This window comes from Ursus arctos, unplaced genomic scaffold, assembly GCF_023065955.2.
Source record: "Ursus arctos isolate Adak ecotype North America unplaced genomic scaffold, UrsArc2.0 scaffold_14, whole genome shotgun sequence".
Taxonomy (NCBI): domain Eukaryota; kingdom Metazoa; phylum Chordata; class Mammalia; order Carnivora; family Ursidae; genus Ursus; species Ursus arctos.
Genome location: NW_026622808.1, coordinates 63,906,090 through 63,929,009, shown reverse-complemented (window position 1 = coordinate 63,929,009; position 22,920 = coordinate 63,906,090). Strand labels below are relative to the sequence as shown.

General features: G+C 47.6%; 1 protein-coding gene across 1 annotated transcript in view; it reads right to left on the bottom strand.

The window, feature by feature from the left end:
* The window catches only part of IRAK2 (interleukin 1 receptor associated kinase 2), a 58,823-nt gene extending 42,504 nt beyond the window's left edge, over positions 1-16,319 (bottom strand). Inside the window, exons 1-2 of the mRNA XM_026501354.4 lie at positions 16,120-16,319; positions 8,625-8,807 (exon numbers count right to left, since the gene is read on the bottom strand). Coding sequence (XP_026357139.2) covers positions 8,625-8,807; positions 16,120-16,213 — 277 coding nt within the window. The 5' untranslated portion in view covers positions 16,214-16,319. The remainder of the gene's footprint in view (positions 1-8,624; positions 8,808-16,119) is intronic.
* Between the last annotated feature and the right edge of the window lie 6,601 nt (positions 16,320-22,920).

The following is a 22,920-nucleotide window of genomic DNA, read 5'->3' as shown; positions in this document are numbered from 1 at the left end:
AACCTCACAGGCCCCTACTGCAGACAGCAGCAGAACAGTGGCCCACCTCAGGCACAAGCCCTCCAAAATCTTCCCTCTCCTCCCTGAGACAGCAGCCTTTTGACTACGGCCTGAGAAGCCTTGGGTGGCCTGACCCTGCACCCTGCCCTCTCCCCAGGCTCAGCCCACTGCACTGTCCTCTTGCTGAGGCCCCGGTGGCCTCTGTTTCGGTCCTCAAACATCACCCCTTCCCACCTCCAGGCCTTTGCATGTGCTGTGCCCCCTGCCTAGAAATGATCGCATGGTCCCTCACTCACTAGTCTCACTTGTCCTCCTGGTGGAGGCTCAGGCTTTGCTTCCTCAGGGAAGCGTCCCTCGATGAGAGCAAATCCTGCCCTCTTCCACCTCACCCTGTGGTTGGTTATGGTCCCCGTGTCATCCTCCCGGCAGGATGTGTCTCCCCCACTAGATTGCAGGCCCCCTGAGGTCTAGGACTCCGGCTGTATTTTTCTGCTGTGTCCCTAGTGTCCAGCACATAGAAGGAGGCACTTGATAAATAGTTCTTCAGTTCATTATTGACTCTCTGGCCCAGCTTCCATACGCCTAACTTGCTGTGGGGAGGAAGGAGGCAGAGTCATAGCTCCCAGCGCAGGCACACCTGGTCTCCAGCCTTCCAGACCTAGAGCCATCTGATCCTCGCCATCGGCACGCTCAGCTCCCAGGCCTGGCATGGTGGCATTTAACCAGCTCTAGAGTTCAGCAGCGATGACAGCTGGTCTGCCTTTGGCTGGGAGCCGCAGCGCCGACACTGTGGCCTCTGCCTTGATTCCTACTCCCACGCGCCCAAGATGCTAGAACTCAGGCTCTGGAGCCTGGCACATAGTCCCCTCCTAAGTCCGGCAGTCAGGAAAAGTCCCTCTCGGAAGTGGGACCTTCATGTTTTGAGCCCCAAGGTGATGGTTACCCTGGCCCCTTGAGTCAGACTCTTTTGATGCTGAATGCTGACCTGACCATAAAAATCTGCCCCTGATCTCCCAGTCTCTCCATCACGAAGCTCCCTTGAAATGCCCAGCAATTTCACCATGGTCACCATTTCACTAGAGCAGTGATTCCCACAATGTGTTGGTTCCGTGGGACTATTTATAGGCATCAAATGAAAAGGGGTTCCATGGTCAAATATAAATGGAAAACACTGGCCTAAATAGATCTCTTTGCTGCAGGACTTATCAGTGCCTTAATACGATGGTTTGCATTATGAGTCTCCAAAGGTAGGAGGCACTGATACAGCATACAGGATTTTCCAAGTTTAGTTATTCATGAATTCTTTGTTTGCAGGGGGCGTATCTTGCTGGAGCACTCTTCTGAGGCACGTGGTTTGGGAAATGCTACTCTAGAGTATGATTCGCCCTGCAGATGCCTTATACACACAGTACTTTCCCCATTGCAAGACATCTGTCAACCAGGACACACAGATGACATTCCCCTTCCTGTCATGACCCAGAGATAAGGGCTTCATCCAAGACCCAGCTCTTCCCTGTGGGCTTAGCAGAGCCTGGAGCTCTGATAACATCCATGGAGGACTACTTTACAACTGGTCTTCACCCAAAGCTGGGAGGTGAAAGTAGAAAGAACGGGGTAAAAAAGAGCAAGAGAATGGACGACTTCCTCTTACAAAGTGGAGAATCAATAGGCATTACCTAGAGCTGAATGGAAAAAGAATCAGAAATGCAAGGATGTTCATTAAACATTGCAACAGCAATCTACAGAGGAACTAAAAATCGTGATATAAATGTACTAGAAACGGAGAGGAGTTGTGTATGAGCTGAATCCTCCTCTAGGAAGTCAGTGGATAATATTTAAATTAATAAATATGAAAAGGACAATATAAGCACCTTATTTAGAGATAATAGCGATATGGCAGAAATGCCCAGTCCCCCTGTCCTCCCACATTCTAGAAGTTTTAGCTAGACATATGGCTGCCTGGCTAAAAACTACATTTCCCAGACCAGCAGGAAGTGGGCTGTGGAAGCCGAGCAGCCCTCTGTAAGGGCAGCCTCTCTTCAGCTCCTACTTCAGACGAGGCCACGGAGAACAATGAACAGAGAAGCCCCCACAACGCCTGCTCCCACCCCTCACCCCACTTGTAAAAACACAGACCCAGGACCCCACCACCCCTGGAGTTTCTGAATCAGCAGATGAGGTGAGATCCAAGAATTTGCATCTCTAATGAGTTCAAGGAGATGCTGATGCTTAGAAGTCTGGGGACCACACTTTGAGAATCCCTGATCTACGGAAAAGCACAAGGGGATGTTTATGGATCAAGCCAACAACTTCCTCCCCTGCCCGGGAGGGACCTTCACAACCCCTGCTCAGCCAGACTTGTCAACTGCGACCCACGAGCGGCTACAACATGTTTCTCGTTTCACATGGGAGAGTTCTGATTGTGGCTTCCTGTTCAGATACCACCACTGGGTTCTGGGTGTGCTGGGGGGAGGGTAGCAGATAACTTCTCTTTGGTGGAGAGGTACTGGACCATGGGGAGCTGGTCCTGAAGCACAGGGTCACCCACAGATCCTGGGCCTCGAGCTCAAGGAAGAAACTGATTAGGACCTCTGGCCTGTCTCCCTTGTGGAAAGGGTGAGCGTGTTTTAGGTGTGAGAAGACAGCTGCATATGGATATTTGGGTGACCCAAAGGGGAGAATTATAGAGAGACTGCTGTCCCTCCAATATTTATTCCCTCCTCCTCTAGAGTAATAGAAACTTTCATTGCAGGGCACCTGGGTGGCTCAGTTGGTTAAGCATCTGCCTCCGGCTTAGGTCACGATCCCAGGGTCCTGGGACAGAGCCCCGGATCGGGCTCCCTGCTCGGCGGGGAGTCTGCTTCTCCCTCTCCCTCTGCTGCTCCCCCTGCTTGTGCTCTCCTGCTTTCTCTTTGTCAAATAAATAAATAAAATCTTTAAAAAAAAATGAAGAAGAGGGGCGCCTGGGTGGCGCAGTCGTTAGGCGTCTGCCTTCGGCTCAGGGCGTGATCCTAGCGTTCTGGGATCGAGTCCCACATCAGGCTCCTCCGCTGGGAGCCTGCTTCTTCCTCTCCCACTCCCCCTGCTTGTATTCCCTCTCTCACTGGCTGTCTCTGTCAAATAAATAAATAAAATCTTTAAAAAAAAAAAATGAAGAAGAAGAAGATTTTGTTGTGCACATAACCTCCCAGCTACAGATTACATTTCCCAGCCTCCCCTGCAACTGGGTGCTGCCACGTGACTAGGACCTGGCCAATGGCTTGGAAGGCAAGTTAGGTGTGCAACTTGCCCTCCAAGCCCTTTGTGACAGCTGGAAGGTGCGTGAGAGGGTCAGAGTAGTTATGTCAGGTGTGAGTGGCAGCGAGGTATCCAAGACAGCAGAGCATTACAAAAACAAACAAACAAACAAACAAACAAACAAAAAACCTGATCCCTGATACCATGAAGCTGCCCATTCAGCCCTGGGCAGCTTGGACCATCACCAGAGAGAGAAATAAAGGTCTGTCTTATTTAAAATGTCACTGTTGTCTGCCCTTAGTGACAGCAGTGAGCCAGAAATGTTAATACAGACGAGTACCGAGAAACGGCTCAAAGAATAAAAAGCGGTTGAGAGAAAGACAATTATCACCCGGTTTCACTTCTATGTGGAACATAAGCAATAGCACGGAGGGCCATAGGGGAAGGGAGGGAAAACAGAAGGGGAGGAAATCAGAGGGGGAGACAGACCATGAGAGATTCTGGACTCTGGGAACCAAACTGAGGGTTTCGGGGTGGGGGGATGGGGTAGCCTGGCGATGGGTATTGAGGAGGGCACGTGTTGTAGTGAGCACTGGGTGTTACATGCAACTGATGAATCACTGAACGCTGCATCAAAAACTAATGACGTACTATACAGTGGCTAACAGAACATAATTTAAAAAGGGGGGGGGGATTGACCCTGGCAAACAGAGTTGCCAGAGGAATGGGTGGCTGGGGTAGTAAGCCTTCTGTGCTAATTTATTCTAATTCTTGTAACATTTAGTGTTAGGAGTGTGACAAACAGTGGTCTTGGCAATGAGGGCCAAGAAAATATGAAGGAACCAAGATCCACAGACCCAGCTCTTTACACAACTGCACCAGCAGCCACCCTCAGAACTTGATTTCAAGAGACCAGACGCAGTGTGGCCCCCAGCGGACCCCACGCGCCACCTTTCAGTTCAGAAGGCCTCTGACATACAAGTCTCCGAGGAAGCCAGTTTACATCTAGGACGTCTGGTGTGTGTGGTTTTCAACCACGGTTTTATCTAATCTCTTCTTTTTTTTTTTTTTTAATTTAAAATCAATTAATTAACATCTAGTGGATTATTAGTTTCAGAGGTAGAGTTCAGTGATTCATCAGTGCACTTAACAGCCAGGGCTCATTCCATCATGTGCCCTCCTTGATGCCCGTCACCAGTTACCCCTTCCTCCCACGCCCCTCCCCTATCAAGTCTGTTCTTAAAGCCCTCTAAGAAGTGGTCGGCAGAAGTTGGGTCCTCAAACTGCCGGAAGCAGCTAGCAAGTTCCCAAACAATCTTCCGCAAGTTAATGAAAAATAAGATTTAACTAATGTTATGATTAGGGAAGGGAAAGTGGCTTTGACTAGTTGGACTCCAGAAACTTAAAATGCTTCACGTGTACAGAATATGCCGTGTTCACCTCCACAAAGGGGCAGAGATTTATAGCACTTTTTTTTTTTTAACCAAAGAAAAAAACAAGATACAGAAAGGTTAAGTGTCCTGCCTGAGGACACAACGCGGTGGGAGCAAACAAGCAGGCTCTCCTCGAAGAACAGCCAGGGGATTTGTGGCTGTGGAAACAAGTTTCGGTCTCTCTTCCTCCGGCAAATTTAATCAGCAGGGCTGAGGCGGGGGCGGGGGGGGAGAGGTTTGGGGAACAAAGGTAGACCCCCAGAGTCCTGACAGGTAGGCGGCTGCCGGACCGGGACAGCAGGGGTCTGAGTCAAATTCTAAACTGAAGAGAGGCTGACAGAAAACCGTCGCTGTTGCCTGGAAACCCAAACACCGGTCAGGGAGGTTTCTGTGAGAAAAGCTGCGAACGAGGGCGCTGGATCCAGACACGCCTGGGTGCGCCCTCCGTCTCTACCCATGGCCAGACTTGTGCCCTTGGGGGAGTCGCTTAGCCATTCTCGGCCTCCGTTTCCTCAGGTGGAGAAGGGGCTCCTTAGAACACCCACCTCGAGGTGCTGTTGGGAACAAGCTCCGTGCCTGGCACATGGAAAGTGCTCAGTCACTGTTAGCTTAAACCCAAGTGTCACGCTGCCATGAGTATGTTTCTTTAAAGCTGACACTATATTGTTTGTTGACCTCAAATCGTTAAGAATATGTTCCAGATTAGTCAACAGTCAGGTTTTGACGTCAACGGCAAGTTGCTATGTCCAACCAGAGGCCTTTCCCAATCCCTGGTACTTGTCTGCTTTCGGGGCTCGGGACACCCCTGCAACATCTCAGCCACTTGGGAGAGACAAAGCCAGGGTGTGCTGCAGGCCCCACCCTGCTAGCCCCCTCCCCAGAGAAGACTGGGCTGGAAACCTGGGCCCCTGGATTCTGACAGCACTGGATCCAGCGGCATTACCCCTCCAGCAGCCCCCCTCCCTCCTTGCCTCTTTTCCAGCCCATTAGGAGTCTATCATTAATTCTCTCAAAATGTGAAAATTATTTGAGGACACATTCGGTGCTAATCGTTTCTCCCCATCTACCACGTGCCAGGCTCTGGGGATGCAGAGAAGCCAGGGTCTGCACATGGCTAAAAGGGGCAGGTGCCAATCGCACCAACCAGCTGAAATGCTGCAAGGTCCGAGGGATGATGGGGGGCCACGGTACCATGAATGTCCAAAGAGGGCTCCGACGTCATCCAGCCCACTTCCACTGGACAAAAGCGGGGAGACTAAAGCCCAGGGAAAGGGAGGGACCTGCCCATGTAACAGCAGACGGCTGAAGCCGTCCTGCCTACCCACTCCACTGTGAAACCACGGGCACCCCCGGCTGACCAGGATGAAGACCTGGCCTGGGGGGAATGTGAGGGGAGGGTTGCTGTCTGACAGGACTGAAGGGAATCTTGGGACAGAAGAGCTGGTGGGGCAGGAGTTGTTTCAGGAAGTTCCAGAGTTGGGGAGGGGGGTGCTGGGGACTGAACAGACCATCCTTCCCCAGTCTGAGGAAAACAGTGAGCTTGGGGAGGCGGCCAGACAGGAGCAGAGGCTGCAAAAGTTTAGGGGTGGCTGTGTCTGGAGATGTGCCCTCTCTTGACTTAGAGATTACACGGCTGGGGCAAGTCTCATGCTGGTGCATCACTCCCTGCGTGTGAGCAGGACCTTCCGTCCCCACAACCTGCCCCCAGACAGGGACTCCTGCCATGAGAGGAACTGTCCTTCATCTAGTGAGACCTGTGTCCCTGGATATCCTAAATCTCCGACAGTCGCTAAGTGGCTAAGGGCAAGAGAAGGTCCTGCTCCCCCACTGGCCTTCTATGCCCAATGTGATCTACCCCTATGGTGCCCCCGAAAGCCTGGTTTGGGTTTCATCTCTAGATCCCCCACCTGCAGGGCCACCCCAATGTCCACTGTTCTCCTGACATCTCTGAGGGTAGAGCCCTCTAAGCTCCCATCCCTCAGTTCCTTGCTTTAGATCCCACCACCCCTCCTCCTGGAAGCCCTCCATGATTCCAGAAGGCCTGAGGTACAATCAGGAAAGTGCTGAACCTGGGTCTATTGATTCAGCCATGTTAATCCCAGCCCAGGAACCCCAGACAGAACTACACCAGGGCCCACACTGGGTCTTCCTCAGGTCTCTGGGCCTCAGAATGTACTGCTCTCTACCTCCCACACTAGCTCTATGCTGCTTCCATCAAAGCCCCAAGCTCTTCCTGGGCTCTCTTACCACAACTCTTCACATGGCTGTCTTCTTTCCATTCCTCCTCAAACTGCCCTTCTGTGACTAACATGTTCTAGGGGCCTCTCCTACCTGGTCCCTCCAACCCATTATTTTTCTTTATTTTCCAGTCTATTGACCATAGCTTCATAAGACTATGTCCTCCATGAGAGCAAAGGACCGTTGCTTTGCCCATCGCCGTATTCTAGAAACGAGGATGGCACCAGACACTGGGCAGGTGCTCAGAAAGTACCTATTAAAAGATTGGCTCGCTGCCCCCCTACTGAAGGGGTCTCTTTGGGGACATGAGGAGGAACGGGGGGCCTAAATGGAGTAACCATAACCCCCCCCCCACCTTCTGCTGAGCACTGGCTGAACACCAAGCACCTGACATAATTCTACCTCTTCAACTTTACAGCCACTCCTCATGGTAGGGAAAAATTATTACCGGCTATATATGTTCCCACCATGTTGTCATAGTGGATAGGGGGATAATTTGGTAATATTGATACCAATATCAGTCAAAACTTAAAATACACAAACTTTCAACCCAGCCATTCCAATGCTAAAAAAGTCATCCTCCAGCTAGACTGACACATGTGCAAATATGGTGCATACGTCTAACGGTACAATACTGTGTATGAGAAAAAACTAAGAAGCAACCTAAACACCTACCAGTAGGGGTGAGGTAAATAAATCAGGGCATGTCTATCAAAGGAACACGATGCAGTTATTAAAAGAATGTGCTAGGGGCGCCTGGGTGGCACAGCGGTTAAGCATCTGCCTTCGGCTCAGGGCGTGATCCCGGTGTTCTGGGATCGAGCCCCACATCAGGCTCCTCTGCTATGAGCCTGCTTCTTCCTCTCCCACTCCCCCTGCTTGTGTTCCCTCTCTCGCTGGCTGTCTCTATCTCTGTTGAATAAATAAATAAAATCTTCAAAAAAAAAATGTGCTAGGGACGCCTGGGTGGCTCAGTCAGTTAAGTGTCTGCATTTGGCTGGGGGACCCTGGGATAGAGCCCCGCATCCAGCTCCTTGCTCAGCGGGGAGCCTGCTTCTCCCTCTCCCTCTGCCTGCCTCTCCCCCTGCTTGTGCTCACGCTCTCTCGCTCTCTCTGGCAAATAAATAAATGAACTAAGAAAGAAAGAAAGAAAGAAAGAAAGAAAGAAAGAAAGAAAGAAAGAAAGAAAGAAAGAAAGAAAGAAAGGAAGGAAAGAAAAGAGTGTGCTAGTGAGGCCCCTGGTGGCTCAGTCTGTTAAGCGTCTGGCTCTTGGTTTCAGCTCAGGTCATGATGTTAGGGTCCTGCGACCAAACCCCACTTCGAGCTCCACCCTGGGCATATGCTTATGATTCTCTCTCTCTCTCCTTCTGCCCGCTCTAAACAATAAATAAATAATAAATCATTTTTATCGTAGACTTTTTTGGATTTCTATATATAGCTATTTTTTAAATCATTCTTTCTTTCTTTCTTTTTGGAAGAGAGAAGCAGAATTTAAAAGGTACGAAAGAACTCACTGTAAAGTCTCTCTCCGACATCTTGATCCCTGGCCACGCAACCCCTTTCCCACAGGTAACCACCATTACGGATTTCTTAGGTGGATGGTAAATGCTTTCATTTAAATTTTTTTCGAAGATGAAGCAAAGTTCCTGTGCCGCGCGTGCGGCCCTTGCTGACACCCGCTCTCGGGCGGCTGCCCGGGCCGCCGTGGTTACTCACAGTTCAGGATGATCTGGGCTGCGCGGTAGAGCTGCAGGCGGCGCAGGAGGTCCACCAGCTGCTGGACGGTGGCCTGCCGCATGCCCCACCACCACAGCAGCTCCCGCGTGATGCTCACGCCCTGCACCCGCTCCATCGACTTGATCTTCCGCAGCTGCGTCAGGTCTGTGATCACGTAGGAGGCTGCAAGGCAAGCCAGAGGCTCTGCTTAGCATCAGAAAGCCAGTGCCTCCGGCACAGGTTCCCCAGGCTAGCGGGCTTTGTCTGCAGTAGCTTCTCACTCGCCCCCCCCATCACACCTGAAATTCCACCTTTAGCTGGCCTCCATCCAGCCCAAGGTATAGCGCTGACTCCACTAGGCAGCCGTGGACCAGAGCATCCACTACCCTGGAGTGCAAATATCAACTTCACGGCCACATAGAACAGGAGAAAGCCCACTGGACCAGAGGGTCAGGGGCTTTGAGCTTTAGCTGCTTATTTGCTATGGGCAAGGCCCTTCACCAGTGGGAGCCTCAGTTTCTTCGACTGGAAGGGGAGGAGGTAATGGAACTTCTCTTGCCTCCCCTGCTAGAAGAGAAGCTCCGAGCAAACAGGGAGTTTTATCTGTTCTGTCCACTCTTAGGTCCCCAGAACAGAGATCAGCCCCTGACACAGAGTGGGGGCAAGGCCAGGCCCAGGGGCAAAATTTAAGGAGGTGCTCACTCTCAGGGCTGGTCCTGCACTCTCAGAAGCTGGAGAGTAGGTGCCTCCTTAAATTCTGCCCTGGGCATCTCATTCTCCCCACCCTAGGTCCCAGCCCTGGCAGTGGGAAATGAATGAATGAATGAATGAATGAATGAACGAACGAACCAACCAACTAGCCAAGTAACTAACGAAGGAACCCATGGCCCAGCATCCTCACAGAACTGTTGCAGGGATCAAGAGAGCCCATGCATCTAAAAGCAATTTGCCAACTCTGAAACACTACAAAATTTGCAGGGCTCTGCCACTGGCAATACTAAATATAAAGCATTCCTCCTTCACATTTTTCATTATAAAATTAATGGTTGTTCACTAAAGAAAACTTGGAAAACAAAGGGGAAAAAAACCCAATAAATCAAGTTACACAGCATCCCACTAGGGTACTTCCCCTTTCCCAAACCCTCCCCACCCCTCCGCACAGTAGCCCTTCTAGACCAGTTGCTGCTGGCCTGTGAGATTCTGCATCCTGCCCTCATTTATTAACATTATACGACAAGCATTTCCCGAGTTGTTACAAGCTCTTCATAAATGGCATTTTGAATGGTCATATGTATTCCACTGAATTTACTAAAGTGAGGGGGCTTTTTTTTTCTTCTTAAGTCAGAATAAAAGAATCACACTTCAGATCCAGAATTTCAGAAATCGTGGAACAGGAATCCGTGTGAGCATCAAGTCATTCGTTCCTTCATTCTGCGGAATATTATTGAGCACTTCCGTGCTCCAAGCCTGTCACAAGCTCCAGACATACTGTGGTGAGTAAACCAGAAGCCCATGGAGATTTCTGTTTGAAAAATACAAACATAGGGGCGCCTGGGTGGCATAGCGGTTAAGCGTCAGCCTTCGGCTCAGGGCGTGATCCCGGCGTTATGGGATCGAGCCCCACATCAGGCTCCTCCGCTATGAGCCTGCTTCTTCCTCTCCCACTCCCCCTGCTTGTGTTCCCTCTCTCGCTGGCTGTCTCTATCTCTGTCAAATAAACAAATAAAATCTTAAAAAAAAAAAAACAAACATAAGTGAATAGAGTAGGGAAGGGGACCACATGACAAAGGGCCTCGAAAGCCAGGCTATAGTGTTTGGACTCACTCCTAACAGCCACAGACACTTTGGAAGAGCTCAGAGCCAGGGAATGACACGATCACATTGCACAATCCCCTCCCTCTGGAGGAATGGGGAAGATTGAAACAGCCTTCTGAAGAGAGAAAGCCTGTTCAGGATGGAAAGTTCTCAGTTGCAACTTTAGTCACTGGAAACCCCAGGACAGATTCCTGGTCAGTGGGAAGTGATGTCAGCAGGGTCAGGGGCTGCTTCCAGGAGCTGAGAGAAAAGGGTGAGGGAAGAGGAAGGAACACCTCCCCCGCACCCTCTCCCTGCCCCCTTCCCTGCACCCCTTCCCTTCACACCAGGCTGTTCACTGGCACGCCTCCCACTCTTCAGAGGCAGCGTGATGTAATGGGAAAAACAGAAGCCCCGGTGTGATGTTCCCCCCACAGCCTCGTGTTTTCCCTACCCGCGAGAGAAGTAGGAACTAAGCCCTGAGGTGCCTTGCAGTTCACGCGGTCCCGAGACATCGATGTAGCTTAAGGTAGCAATCTATCAACATTTAACCAGGCCCTTAAAACGGGGTCAAGATAGAGATCTTGGGGGAGTGAGTCACTGCCACGGACCCTGTGAAGTTCCTAGCTCTCTTCTCAACACACACAAGAAAAAGCTGATGATTACAGAAGATCTGGCTACCAGGACAAAATCAAAGTCCCCATGATCACCCCTCTTGGAGGAACCCAAGACAAGCACGGTCATACTTCTGCTTCTATTCTTTCAGAATTTTCTACAGATATAAAAATATATACCTCTATCAGCAGGACAGTACAATGGTGGTTCAGGGCCCAGATTTTGGATTCTGAGGCCTGGGTGCAAATCCTATCCTGATACTTACTTGCTGTGTACTTGGGGAAGGCCCTTCACCTCTCCCTATGCCTCAGTGTCCTTATCTGCCAATGAGAATAACCACCGCACCTGCCTCAGAAGTTGTTGCGAGGATCCAATTAGTTACATAGACAGATGTACTTGGAATAGGGCTTCGTACATAGAAAGTGCCCCATAAGTGCTAGCTATCATTATTAAACCAACTACACTCTACGAAAACATGCTTCTGTCCCCTGTGGTTGCCACCACGTGGGACCATCCCTCCAGGTCTGAGTCCCTGAATCTTGCAGGAGTTCACCCAAGAGTAGAAAATCTTGCCCAGGTTCAAAGCCCTCTGGACACAGCCTCCTGAAATGACCCACCCTCTGGTCAAATGACCCTTGTCAGGACTAATGGGAGAGAAAACACTAAGGAACTTCCACACAACATGTCCCCTAAGCCTCTCAGCAAGTCACCCCCATGTTATGGATGAGGACACAAAAGGCTCAGAGAGAGGCAGTGATTTGCCCAAAATCACACAGCTGGACAGGGACAAAGCAGGGCTATGTACAAAGCCTCCACACCCCTTGGAATACACCTGGGTGGAGGAAGCTGTAAGGAGCCTGTTTTTCCCCGAAGGGCAAAAATGGATGGAGCTGTGATCATAGGGAAAGGAACAGGAAGCAGCCACAACATCTGCCAACAATTGTCAGATTCAAAAAGCACACATATGTGTGGCCATGTGATTTTCTAAATCACTTGAAGAAGGATCTTCCCACCGCACCGCCCAGTACCACAACTGGCCCTAAGGGACCATCTGTTCGAAATGACTCACAGAAGCAGAGACTCTTTAGAGATGGAAGGACAATGGCGATCACCAGTTCTGATGAAGAGAAAGCCGGGCGGTGCTGTGGCTTGGCAAGGAGCAGCTAAATGGGGCCATGGCTAACTCCCAGCCCAGCGAGCCCCAACCCAACATGGAGAGCTGGGTGACCATGGGCTCAAAGCCATCTCAGTGGGGGAGAAGTGCACACGCCCCATGCCCTCCCCACTTCTACATCCTTCAGCTCATCATTTATTCAAGTGCTTACTGAGTGTCTGCCCACTGGCCAGGCACTGTGCTAGGCTCTGGGAATACAGGTGTGAACTAGATGGGTGAGGTCCCTGGCCTCACCGTGCTTACATTCTCCAGGGAGAGAGAGACATAAAATAAATAAGGAACAAGGTAATATCAAAGTTTGTTAAGTGGAACAGTGGAAATAAAACAGTGGTGGTACAGACAGTAACAGTGGGGCAGGGGAGGCCTCTGGAATAAGAAGTATGAACTGAGACCTGAAGACCTCCAAAGATGTCAGTATCCCAAACCCCAAAACCTATGATTATGAGACCTTACCTGACAAAAGGAACCTTACAGATGGGCTTACATTAAGGGTCCTGAGATATGATTAGCCTGAATTATCTAAGTGGGCCTATGTCATCACGAGAGTTCTTATAAGAGGGAAGCAGCAGTGTCAGATTCAAAGATATGATAACAGAAGCAGAGGTCAGAGAGAGATTTAAAGATGCTATGCAGTTGGCTTTGAAGGCAGAGGGAGGGGCTGTGAGCCAAGGGATGCAGGCAGCCTCTAGAAGCTGAACAATTTAGGCAAGAAAATGGATTCTCCCCTGGAGCATCCAGAAGGAATGCAACCCTGCTGACACTTGGTTTTAGGACTTGCGACCTCCAGAACTGTAACACGGTAAGTGTGTCCTGTGTTTAAGCCATGAAGTTTGTGGTAATTTGTTACAGCAGCAAGACGAATCTAATGCCGACTCGAAAGCCAGCCACAGTGACCATTGGGAGAATGTTCCAGGCAGAGAGAGTAGCAAGTGCAAAGGCCCTGACCCTGCACCAAGGAGGCCAGTGTGGCTGGAGCAGGATGAGCGAGAGTGGGTGTGGAAGGACAAGAGATCAGAAGCCAGTGAGGCCAGATTGTGACAGACTGGGAAGGCCTGGTGGAGTTTGGATTATATCCCAAATGACAATTGGAAGTCTTTGAAGAGTTTGAGCAATTCTGGTGTCTCCAGGGCTTAAAAAGTCAGAGGTATTCCCCAAAGCGGATGTACAGAGGGCCCATAAGCACATAAAAAGATACCCAACATCATTAGTCATTAGGGAAATGCAAATCAAAATCACAGTGAGATACCACTTCACACCTGCTCAGATGGCTAGAATTGAAAAGACAGTAACAAGTGTCGGGGAGGATAAAGAGAAATTGGAACCCTCACACACTGCTGGAGGGAAGGTAAAGAAGTGCGGCCAATACGAAGAACGGTCTGGCACTTCCTCAAAATGTTAAATATAGAGTTAGCACATGACTCAGTAATTCCACTCCTAGGTGTCTACCCAAGGGAAATGAAAACCTGATCTACATAAAAACTTAGACACAAATGTGCACAGGAGCATTAATCATCACAGCCAAAAAGTGGAAAGAACCCAAATGTTCATCAACTGATGAATGCATACATAAAATGTGGTCCACCCATACAGTGCGGTATTATTCAGTAATAAAAAGAAATTAAGCACCGATACATGGTACAACATGGACGACACATGAAAACTACTGCCACAGGAAAGAGGCCCATCACAAAGGACTGCATATGGTAGGATTCCATATTTAGGAAACGTCCAGAAGAGGCAATGCCTAAAGCTGAGGAAAATGGGAGGTATGTGTGGGAATGTTGGGGGTGACAATGAAGGGGTACAGGGTTTCTTTTTGGGGTAATTAAAGTGTTCCAAGATTAACTATGGAGATGGATATATGACTCTACGTATACTAAATGCCATCGAATTGTACATTTTAAATGGGTGAATTGTATAGTATGCAGATTATATCTCAATAAAGCTGCTCTTAAAAGTCACAGGTATGCCTTCTAAATATCTTAGGAATAGAAGTTGCTCTGATTGTTTACAGTCAAGGCCAACATGGAAAAAGAAAAAAAAAAACTAGAGGGAGTCTCTTATACAAAATTTGTCCACTACCCAGGAAACATTCAAAGTAGATAAATCACAGGTCATCGGAGCAAAGAACACAGAGCAGTCTAGAAAACCAGGTGGTAATAGACATTCTCAGAGATGCCCTGACATGTTACCAGTGACTGCCTCCAGGGAGTGGACCAGGGAGGCTGAAAACTAGGAAGAGGAAAGACATTTACCTTCCTCTCTACCCCTGGTCTGTAATTTACATTCGTAAATGCATGTGTTGCTTCTTTCCGTTCAAAGTCATTAACAAAAATACACGCTAAAAATAAAAACCTAAATCCATGTTGCCACTGCTTGGCAAGAAGAAAAAATTGTGAATATTTTAAGTGAAAAAAGTAAGCTATTAGACGGTACAAAATACATGATTTTTGAAAAATGTATGCACATAAATGGTTATTATTATATACTTGAAGATACAAACCACATAGCACTCTGCTGGCACATAATAAAGAGCCAGTAAATGTAAGCTGCTATTGTTGCTGTTTATTAATATTATTATTATTATTAATTATTATTATTGGCATCCAAATAAGAATGGTTATCCCTGAGTGGTGGAATTTGAGCTAATCTTCGTTTGCCACAGCATTTTGCAATAAGCGTGTATTATTTTTGTTACTGGGTTAAAACAGGATTTCTGAATCTGAGCACTGTTGACACTTTGGGTCAGATAATTCTATGTGGAGGGGGCTGTCCTGTGCATTGTAGGGCATTTATCAACATCTCTAGCTTTTACTCATTGCATGCTCCTAGTTGTGACAACCAAAAATGTCTCCAGACATTTGCTCCCTCAGGGGCAAAATCGCCCCTGCTTGAGAACCACTAGGTTAAAATGTATATTATTTGCTCAGAGTGGATAGATAACCCATACATGTTCAGTTTATTATTCTTCTCAACTATATGTATATATCATATAATATACATATATATCATAAGCTTCTGTATATACAGGAGTACATACATATGCATATCATCTAAATTCTCAAGAAAATATCAAGATTATTTTTTTAAATAAAGTGGCACCAGTTACACTGACCTCGAACATAAAAACAATAATTGTTAACATTTCCTTATTACTTACTAGAATCTGACACTTAAGTGTCAGGTGCCTCTTATACAATTGTCATTACTCACAAGAACCTCCAGTTCACAGATTAAGCGGAGGCTCAGAGAGGTTAAGCAACTCGTCCAAAGTCACCAGCTGGGAGGAGGTGGAGCCTGGAACGCAGACCTCTGCTTGGGAACCCAAGGACCACACGCGCGGCGGCCGCCCCAGATGCCAGGCCCTCTCAGCAGATCATCAGGCGCAAACAAACAAAACACACCAAGGAGTTAACGACGTCCTGGTGGAGTCACACACCATGGTTCACATCCCACTCTGCCATTTAGCAACGCCACGCCCGCAGGCAAGTTACTCGACCGACCTCTCTCAATCCGTTTCCTCGTCTGTACACTGGGGTAAGAAAAGTGCGCACTTCACAGGCCCTCGTGGGAACTCGGGGAGATAATCCGTGTCAAGTGCCTCCATCAGGCCGGGCGCCCAGTAAACGCACAGCAGTTGCCGATAGCTTATTATGATAAGCCTTACCGTAAACAGCAAAGTCGAACCGCTCACTACCTAGGGACAGACTCACATTAACAACAGAAATCTTCAAAGGTCACTTAACACCTTCCAGACGATGCCCGTGGAGCCGGGGCGGGGGCGCAGATGGGGGGGCGGTGGACACACGGCGAGACCCCGGTCCGAAACGGCAGCACAAAGAGCCCCTCGGTTCAGGACCCACTTAAACAGAAGTGGGCAGGAGGCTTAGTGGCGGTGGGGGCCCCACTCACCGAACTGCATCCAGTCCCACTCGCTGAGCGTGTCCATGTTGCGACACAGGTCGTCCAGCACCCAGGCGGGCAGCTGGTAGATGTAGCAGGACATGGCTGGCCTCCGGCGGCCGGCGGACAGGCGCGCGGACAACTGGGGCAGCGGCGCCGGGGACCCGGCTCCTCTACTCCGGGAGCGGGCGGGTCCCACCCGGCCACCGCCTCGCGGGGAAATGGGCGGGGCTGGGCGCTGGGCACCACCGCCCCCCAGCGGCCACGCGTGGCGCGACACCGCCGGCGGGCTGGAGCAAGCCGCTGCGGAATTGCAGGGTCTGAGCTGGAAGGGAAAACTGTGGCCCGGAGTGGGGAGGGAACGCGTTTAAGGACACACGAAAGAGTTCAGTGGCAGTCCCAGGAGGTCTTCTGACTCCATGCCCAGTGCTTTTGGCGCTCCGCCACATATAATTCATTCAACAAATACTCTGTTAATCACCTACTATATGCCAGGCAAGGTGTTCAAGGTGTTGGAGATAAGTGAGTGGAAAAAACCTACAAACCTCCTTACTTTCATGGGACTTACAGTCTAGATGGTGGAGGGAGAAAACTATAAGTAATAAAAGTACTTAATAAGTTAGGTGGTGGATTAAAAGGTAGTAAGTGTTACTGCACAAAAGAAAAAGGAAAGGTGGTTAAGGGGAATTAGCAATTCAGAGCGAGCAGCCGGAGGACTCTTAAATAGAAAAGTCAAGATAGACTTTATCATAATAACCGCTAACATTTACTCAGCAGCTACTACGCGCCAGGCACTGTTCTAGGTGCTCCAAATACCTCTGAGGAAAAAAGGACAAAATCCATGACCTGCAGGGAGACAGACAATAAGCAGTAAATAACTTAGCACTATAGAAGATGATAGGTAACATTCCAGAATAAAAGCAGTGTGATGGGGGTGCCTGGGTGGTATAATTGGTGAAGATTCCGACTCTTGTTTTCGACTGCGGTAGGGATCTCAGTGTCATGAGATGGAGCCCCAATTCCAGCTCCCGCTCAGTGTGGAGTCGGCTTGAGATTCTCTCTCTCCCCCTCCCTCTATCCCTCCCACTGTCATGCACACGCTCTCTCTAAAATAAATAAATCTTTTTTAAAAATGCAGAGTGTGATGACAGAGAATGCGGGCGGCTCATTGCATTATTATCTTAGAAGGTAATAAATCTTAATGGGGGAAGGCAGAATAGGAGGGACTTCAGGGCAAACTGAAGTATTAAATAGGATAGGGGAGAACTTACACTAATAATGGCAAGTATTTATTGATCATTTACAATGTGCAGACTTCGCCTGGGTTATTTTACCTACTTCTCTCAACGACCCTGTTAGGTAGGTGTGCCCATTCTACAGATGAGGAAATCAAAGCACAGAGAGGTTGAGTAACTTGCCTAACATCATACAGGTACAAGTGACAGAGCTGGGATTTGAACCCAAACAGTCTGACCACTGGCTACGAACTGCCTCTTAATTATAACAACTACCATTATCTACACCTACAATGTGCCTTGCATAAATTATTTTCTGTAATTCTCATAAGCCTATGCTATAGATAGTATTGTCCCTTTTTTTATACATTAATAGAGGGGTTCCAAGAGATTAGGCAACATCACTGAGGGTAGATAAACTAGAGTTCCACTTTGTGGCCATAAACATCACCTAAGGAGTATGGCTGCAGAAGAAGGAAACTGAAATTAAAGTGGGAAGTCCTGGGGGCAAGTCCTGATTCTGCCACCAACAGGCTTTGTGACCCAGGACAACCCATTTCACTTCTCAAACCTTGCTTTCTGCATCTGTAAAATGGCACTAATTATTTCTACTGCCTAGAGTCGTGAACTAGGGAAGTGGATTAAACCAATTTATACAGCCTATATACAATGCCTACTACAGGGTCTTTCTTGTACAGAGAATAGGCTTAAAGAATGGTAGCTGCCATATTGAAAAAAAGCTCCGGGAAGAGTGCTCCCCCAACCCCCTAAAGGACAAAGGATCAAAGGACATCAAACTCATTTTTAAAAGAAAGGAAAAGAAAAGAAAAAGTCACCCACCGCCTTAGAATATTATCGGGATACAAGCCCTAGTTCAGTCACTGTCCGGCTCTTCATCCTGGAGCAAATTTGCAGTTTTCTCTTTTGTAAACTGGATATCCTGCCCTAGCCGCTTTGAAGGATTGGTGTGAGGCTGACATGGACCTCCGAATACTTAGGATAAACTGTAAAGTACTTAGCCCAGTAAAGGGTTGCTTGTACAAGAGTCCACCCCCTTGATGTTGGAAGTGGGGCCTATTTCAGTGTTGTGTGACTGCTTTTCAGAGGAAGTCCCCCGTTTCAGCAGTGGTTAAAGGTGGAATTGAAGGGAAAAGCACCTACATGCCAGGACAAACATCCTCTTCTTTCATTTTTTCTACTTATAGAGTCTTCTGCCTGCTTCTCCCTCTCTTCCGCAAGCACAGAGCATCTGTCTTTGTAGTATTATTCCCTTAGTGCCATGGGGCCTCTTCCCCTTGATGGGGATTTGACACCACAGGAGATTTGCGTTCAGCCTTGGCCAGTCCAGGACAGACAAGTCCCAACAACTTCTCTCTCTGTTCTCTCCTTGGGCTCTGGGCAAGTTTCCTTCTCACCCCATCCTCAGGGCTTGGAATCTGAGTCCTAGGATTTTCTCCTCTGGAGACACCTGAGTAGTTCAGGGCTGAGCAGGTCATCTTTAGGGGCACATCTTGGTCCCCATTCTTTAGAATAAATTCTTCAAAGTGAGATTGTTGTTATTACTAATTAACAGAGCTGCCACTCACCTACCAAGTATGAAGCATTTAGCATACATTATCTGGGATCCTCACAACAACCCTACAAGGTAGGTTTATTGTTCCCATTCTACAGATGAGAAAAGTGAGGCATAAGTCCAAATTGGCCAAATGACAGGATTCAACCCAAATCTGACTTCAAAGGAAGCGCTCTTTCTACTCGATTATACTGCCTCACCACAAAGAGAAATATCCTTTGATCCTGCAGTTCATTTTTTCCCCCTAATTAGCTGCTTTCCATGGTCAACACCCTCCTTACCATAATCAGCTAGAAACAATAATCGAGGCTGAATATAATTAGTTATACTGTTATGTCATTATTACCTATTCACATTTAATTACCTTGAAATTACAGTCAGCAGACCGCACTCTAGCTGCAATTAGAATTACACATGCCCAGCCTGACCTCCACAGATCCAGACTCAATTGTGGGTAGGGCTGGGGGGAGGGGCGCTCAGGCACTGGCATTTTTTTCAGATTCTCTTTTTTTAGTTTTTATTTATTTATTTACTTATTTACTTATTTATTTAAAGAATTGAGGGGGAGGGGCAGGAGTGGGAGAGAGAATCTTAAGCAGGTTCCATGCCCAGTGCAGAGCCCAGCCCAGTGCAGAGCCCAACGTGGGGCTTGATCTCACAACACTGAGGTCATGACCTGAGCCGAAATCAAGAGTCAGATGCTTAAACGACTGAGCCACCCAGATGCCCTTTAACATTCAGTGTTCATAATAACAAGGCACTGGCATTTTAAAAAGCGCCTAGGTGGCTCAGTCAGTTGAGCATCTGGCTCTTGATTTCTGCTCGGGTCATGATCTCAGGGTTGGGGAATCAAGGCCCAGGTGTGGCTTCGTGCTCAGCAGGGAGTCTGCAACGCCTCTCCCTCTCCCTTTGCCCTTCCCCCCCACTCGTGTGCACGCTCGCTCTCGAACTCTCTCTTAAATAAATAAATCTTTAAAAAATAAAATAAAAACTTCACAGGTAATTATAATCATGTGCGGAGTTGAGAACTAGTGTTTTATCAGGAAGTTGGGATGAGAAAGAAGACTCATAGGGGATTAACAATAAAGCTTCTCTGTGTACTGTGCACATATTTTTTCTTCCTAATAAAAATACCTTCACTGGTTTTTCTGATAGTACATGATCATCGTCCAAAAAAAAAAAAGAGTTGTTAACCTTAAAAATAAAACTGTCAGTTATTTTACCAGTAAAAATGGGTTTATTCGGGAATAACAGAGAATTGCGATTCAGGACACACAAGCTACTACAAAAGCATAGGCAAGTCACAGAACAGGAAGGCTCTTTTACAGAGGAAAGAGGGGAGTTGGAAGCGCTGTTATAAACAAAGTCCGTTAGAGCAAACTGGCAGTTCAAAGTATAGTGGCTTTTCATTGGCTGAGTTGTCTCATTGGCTAGGCTGTTGCTGGGAGAAGAGGAAAACCCTTTTTTCCTCCTACTGGGATAGTAGTGTCCACCTGCAATGTCCCTCTCTTCCTGTTGGGGTCTACAACTGATAAGGAGTGGTAGGGCGCAAGAGCTCCCCCTGCTGGCTGCCTGACTCCATTAGTGAGTTTTCCTTTTACTAATTTTCGCAGGGTGAATTAAGAAAAAACCCAGTCCTAGTCTCTCCTCCTCCTGTGTAGGGGGAAAAACCCAGTTCTACCTTCTCCTGTATGTTTTTCCTTTCCTTTTACACAGAACACTTAACTTTTGACACTTCTGGTCACCAAATGTTGGGGGGGGAGCAACTCTCCACAACAAGCAATTCTCTCCAACACCAGCAGGGTGTCCTACAACTTAACTCTAACACTGGCTACCTGGAAATAGTGTCAGATCCCACAGATCCCACCTGCCAATGGGTGACTGTATATGTGTGGTGAGGGCAGGCTCCAGAGAAATGTTTTGTTGGGGCAGGGAGTTCAGATGTGCCAACAAAAAAGGGAAATACTGAAGGGGTATCAGGCAGCCCAGTGACTGGCACAGAGGAGTGAGGTGCTAAGAATGGGATACAGACACCTGTGTGAAAGTATCTGAAAGTTCACACCGGTGCTCACACAGAGTGCAAACACTGCTATTCTATTTCATGACCTTAGTGTGCTGGTTTCTGTGCCTGTCCTTTTATCACCTCAGTATAAGCGCTGATAAAGCGCTGATACCTTCTTTGTTTTTTGGGTTTTTTTTTTTTAATAGACTTTAAGATCACAGCATAATTGAAAGGAAGGTACAGGAATTTCCCATATGCCTCTTGCCCCCACACATGCAAAGCTTCCCCCATGATCAACATCCCCCCCTAAAGTGGTACATTTGTTACAACTGATGAACCTTCACTGACACATCGTTATCACCCCAAGTCCATAGTTTACTTTAGGGTTCATTCTCGGTGTTGTATATTCTATATTGTAAAAACTCACATATCTACCATTATAGTATCATACAGAAGAGTTTCATTGCCCTAAAAAAATCCCATGCTCTGCCTATTCATCCCACCCTCCCCTCCATACCCTGGCAACCATTATCTTTTTACTCCATAGTTTGGCCTTTTCCAGAATGTCACACAGCTGAAATCATACTGTGTAGACCTTTGTAGATTGGCTTCTTTCACTTAGTAATATGCATTAAAGTTTCCTCCATGTCTTTTCATGGTTGACAGCTCATTTCTTTTTTAGTGCTGAATATTCTGTGGTCTGGAACCAGTTTATTTACCCATTCACCTACTTACACCTTAATTTCTTCTAAGTTTTGGCAATTATGAATGAGGCTGCTATAATCCAAGTTTTTAACTCCTTTGATAAATACCAAGGAGCATGATTCCTGAAATATATGAGAATGTTTACCTTTGTAAGAAACTGCCAACCTGTCTTCCAAAGCGGCTGTACCATTTTGCATTCCCACCAGCAGTGAGACTTCCTGTTGCTCGGCATCCTGCCAGCATTTGTTGGCCGACCTCCAGATTTTGGCCACTCTAATAGGTGTGTATTGGTATCTCGTTGTTGTTAAGTAGACTCCATGCCCAGTGTAGAGCCCAACGCAGGGGCTTGAACTCACGACCCTGAGATCAAGGCCTGAGCTGAGATCAAGAATCAGACGCTTAACTGACTGAGCCACCCAGGCGCCCCTCTCTTTGTTGTTTTAATGTGCATTTCCCTGGTGATATATGATGTGGCACATCTTTTCATATGCTTACTTGCCAACTGTATATTTTCTTCGGTGAGGTGTCAAAGTTTCTGTTTATGTGGAAAAAAACACCTTTTCCCCAATGTGAGTACTTTTCTTCTTAATGCTTTTCTGTAGTGCTTAATTTTTTTCACAGTGATATTTCATTTTTACATGAAAAATAAAGCTAAAAGAAACAATTTTTTGTTTTACAGGGTGAAGAGGAGCACCTGTGTGGCTCAGTCGGTTAAGTGTCCCACTCTTGGTTTCAGCTCAGGTCATATCTCAGGGTCATGAGATGAGCCCTGCATTGGGCTCCACGCTCAGCACAGAGTCTGCTTGAGATACTCTCTCGTCCTCTCCCACTCCCCCAACTTGTGTTCTAAACAAATAAATAATTAATTAAAATCTTTTAAAAAAAACAGGATGAAAAAGGAAAAAATTAAAAATTAAATACATACATACATACACACATACATACATAAAACCAAACCAGGGTGGGGTGCCCGGCTGGCTCAGTCAGTAGAGCACACAACTCTTGATCTCGGGGTCGTGAGTTCGAGCCCCACGTTGGGTGTAGAGATTACTTAAGGAAATAAAAAAAATAAAAAATAAAAGAAACTACGGTGGGAAAAAAAAGGGCCTGAGCATGAAGACAGTTGCTTGTGTCTGCAATGCCTCTCCCCATTTAAGCCTTTACAAAAGCACAGGTCTCTCACAACAGAGCCACACCTAGACACACCCGACCTATTTCCTTTGCTCAGCACCATTTAATGTATTCAAGAACAGCTTTTTTTTTTTTTTTAACTCAAAATAGGAACCATCAGTCTC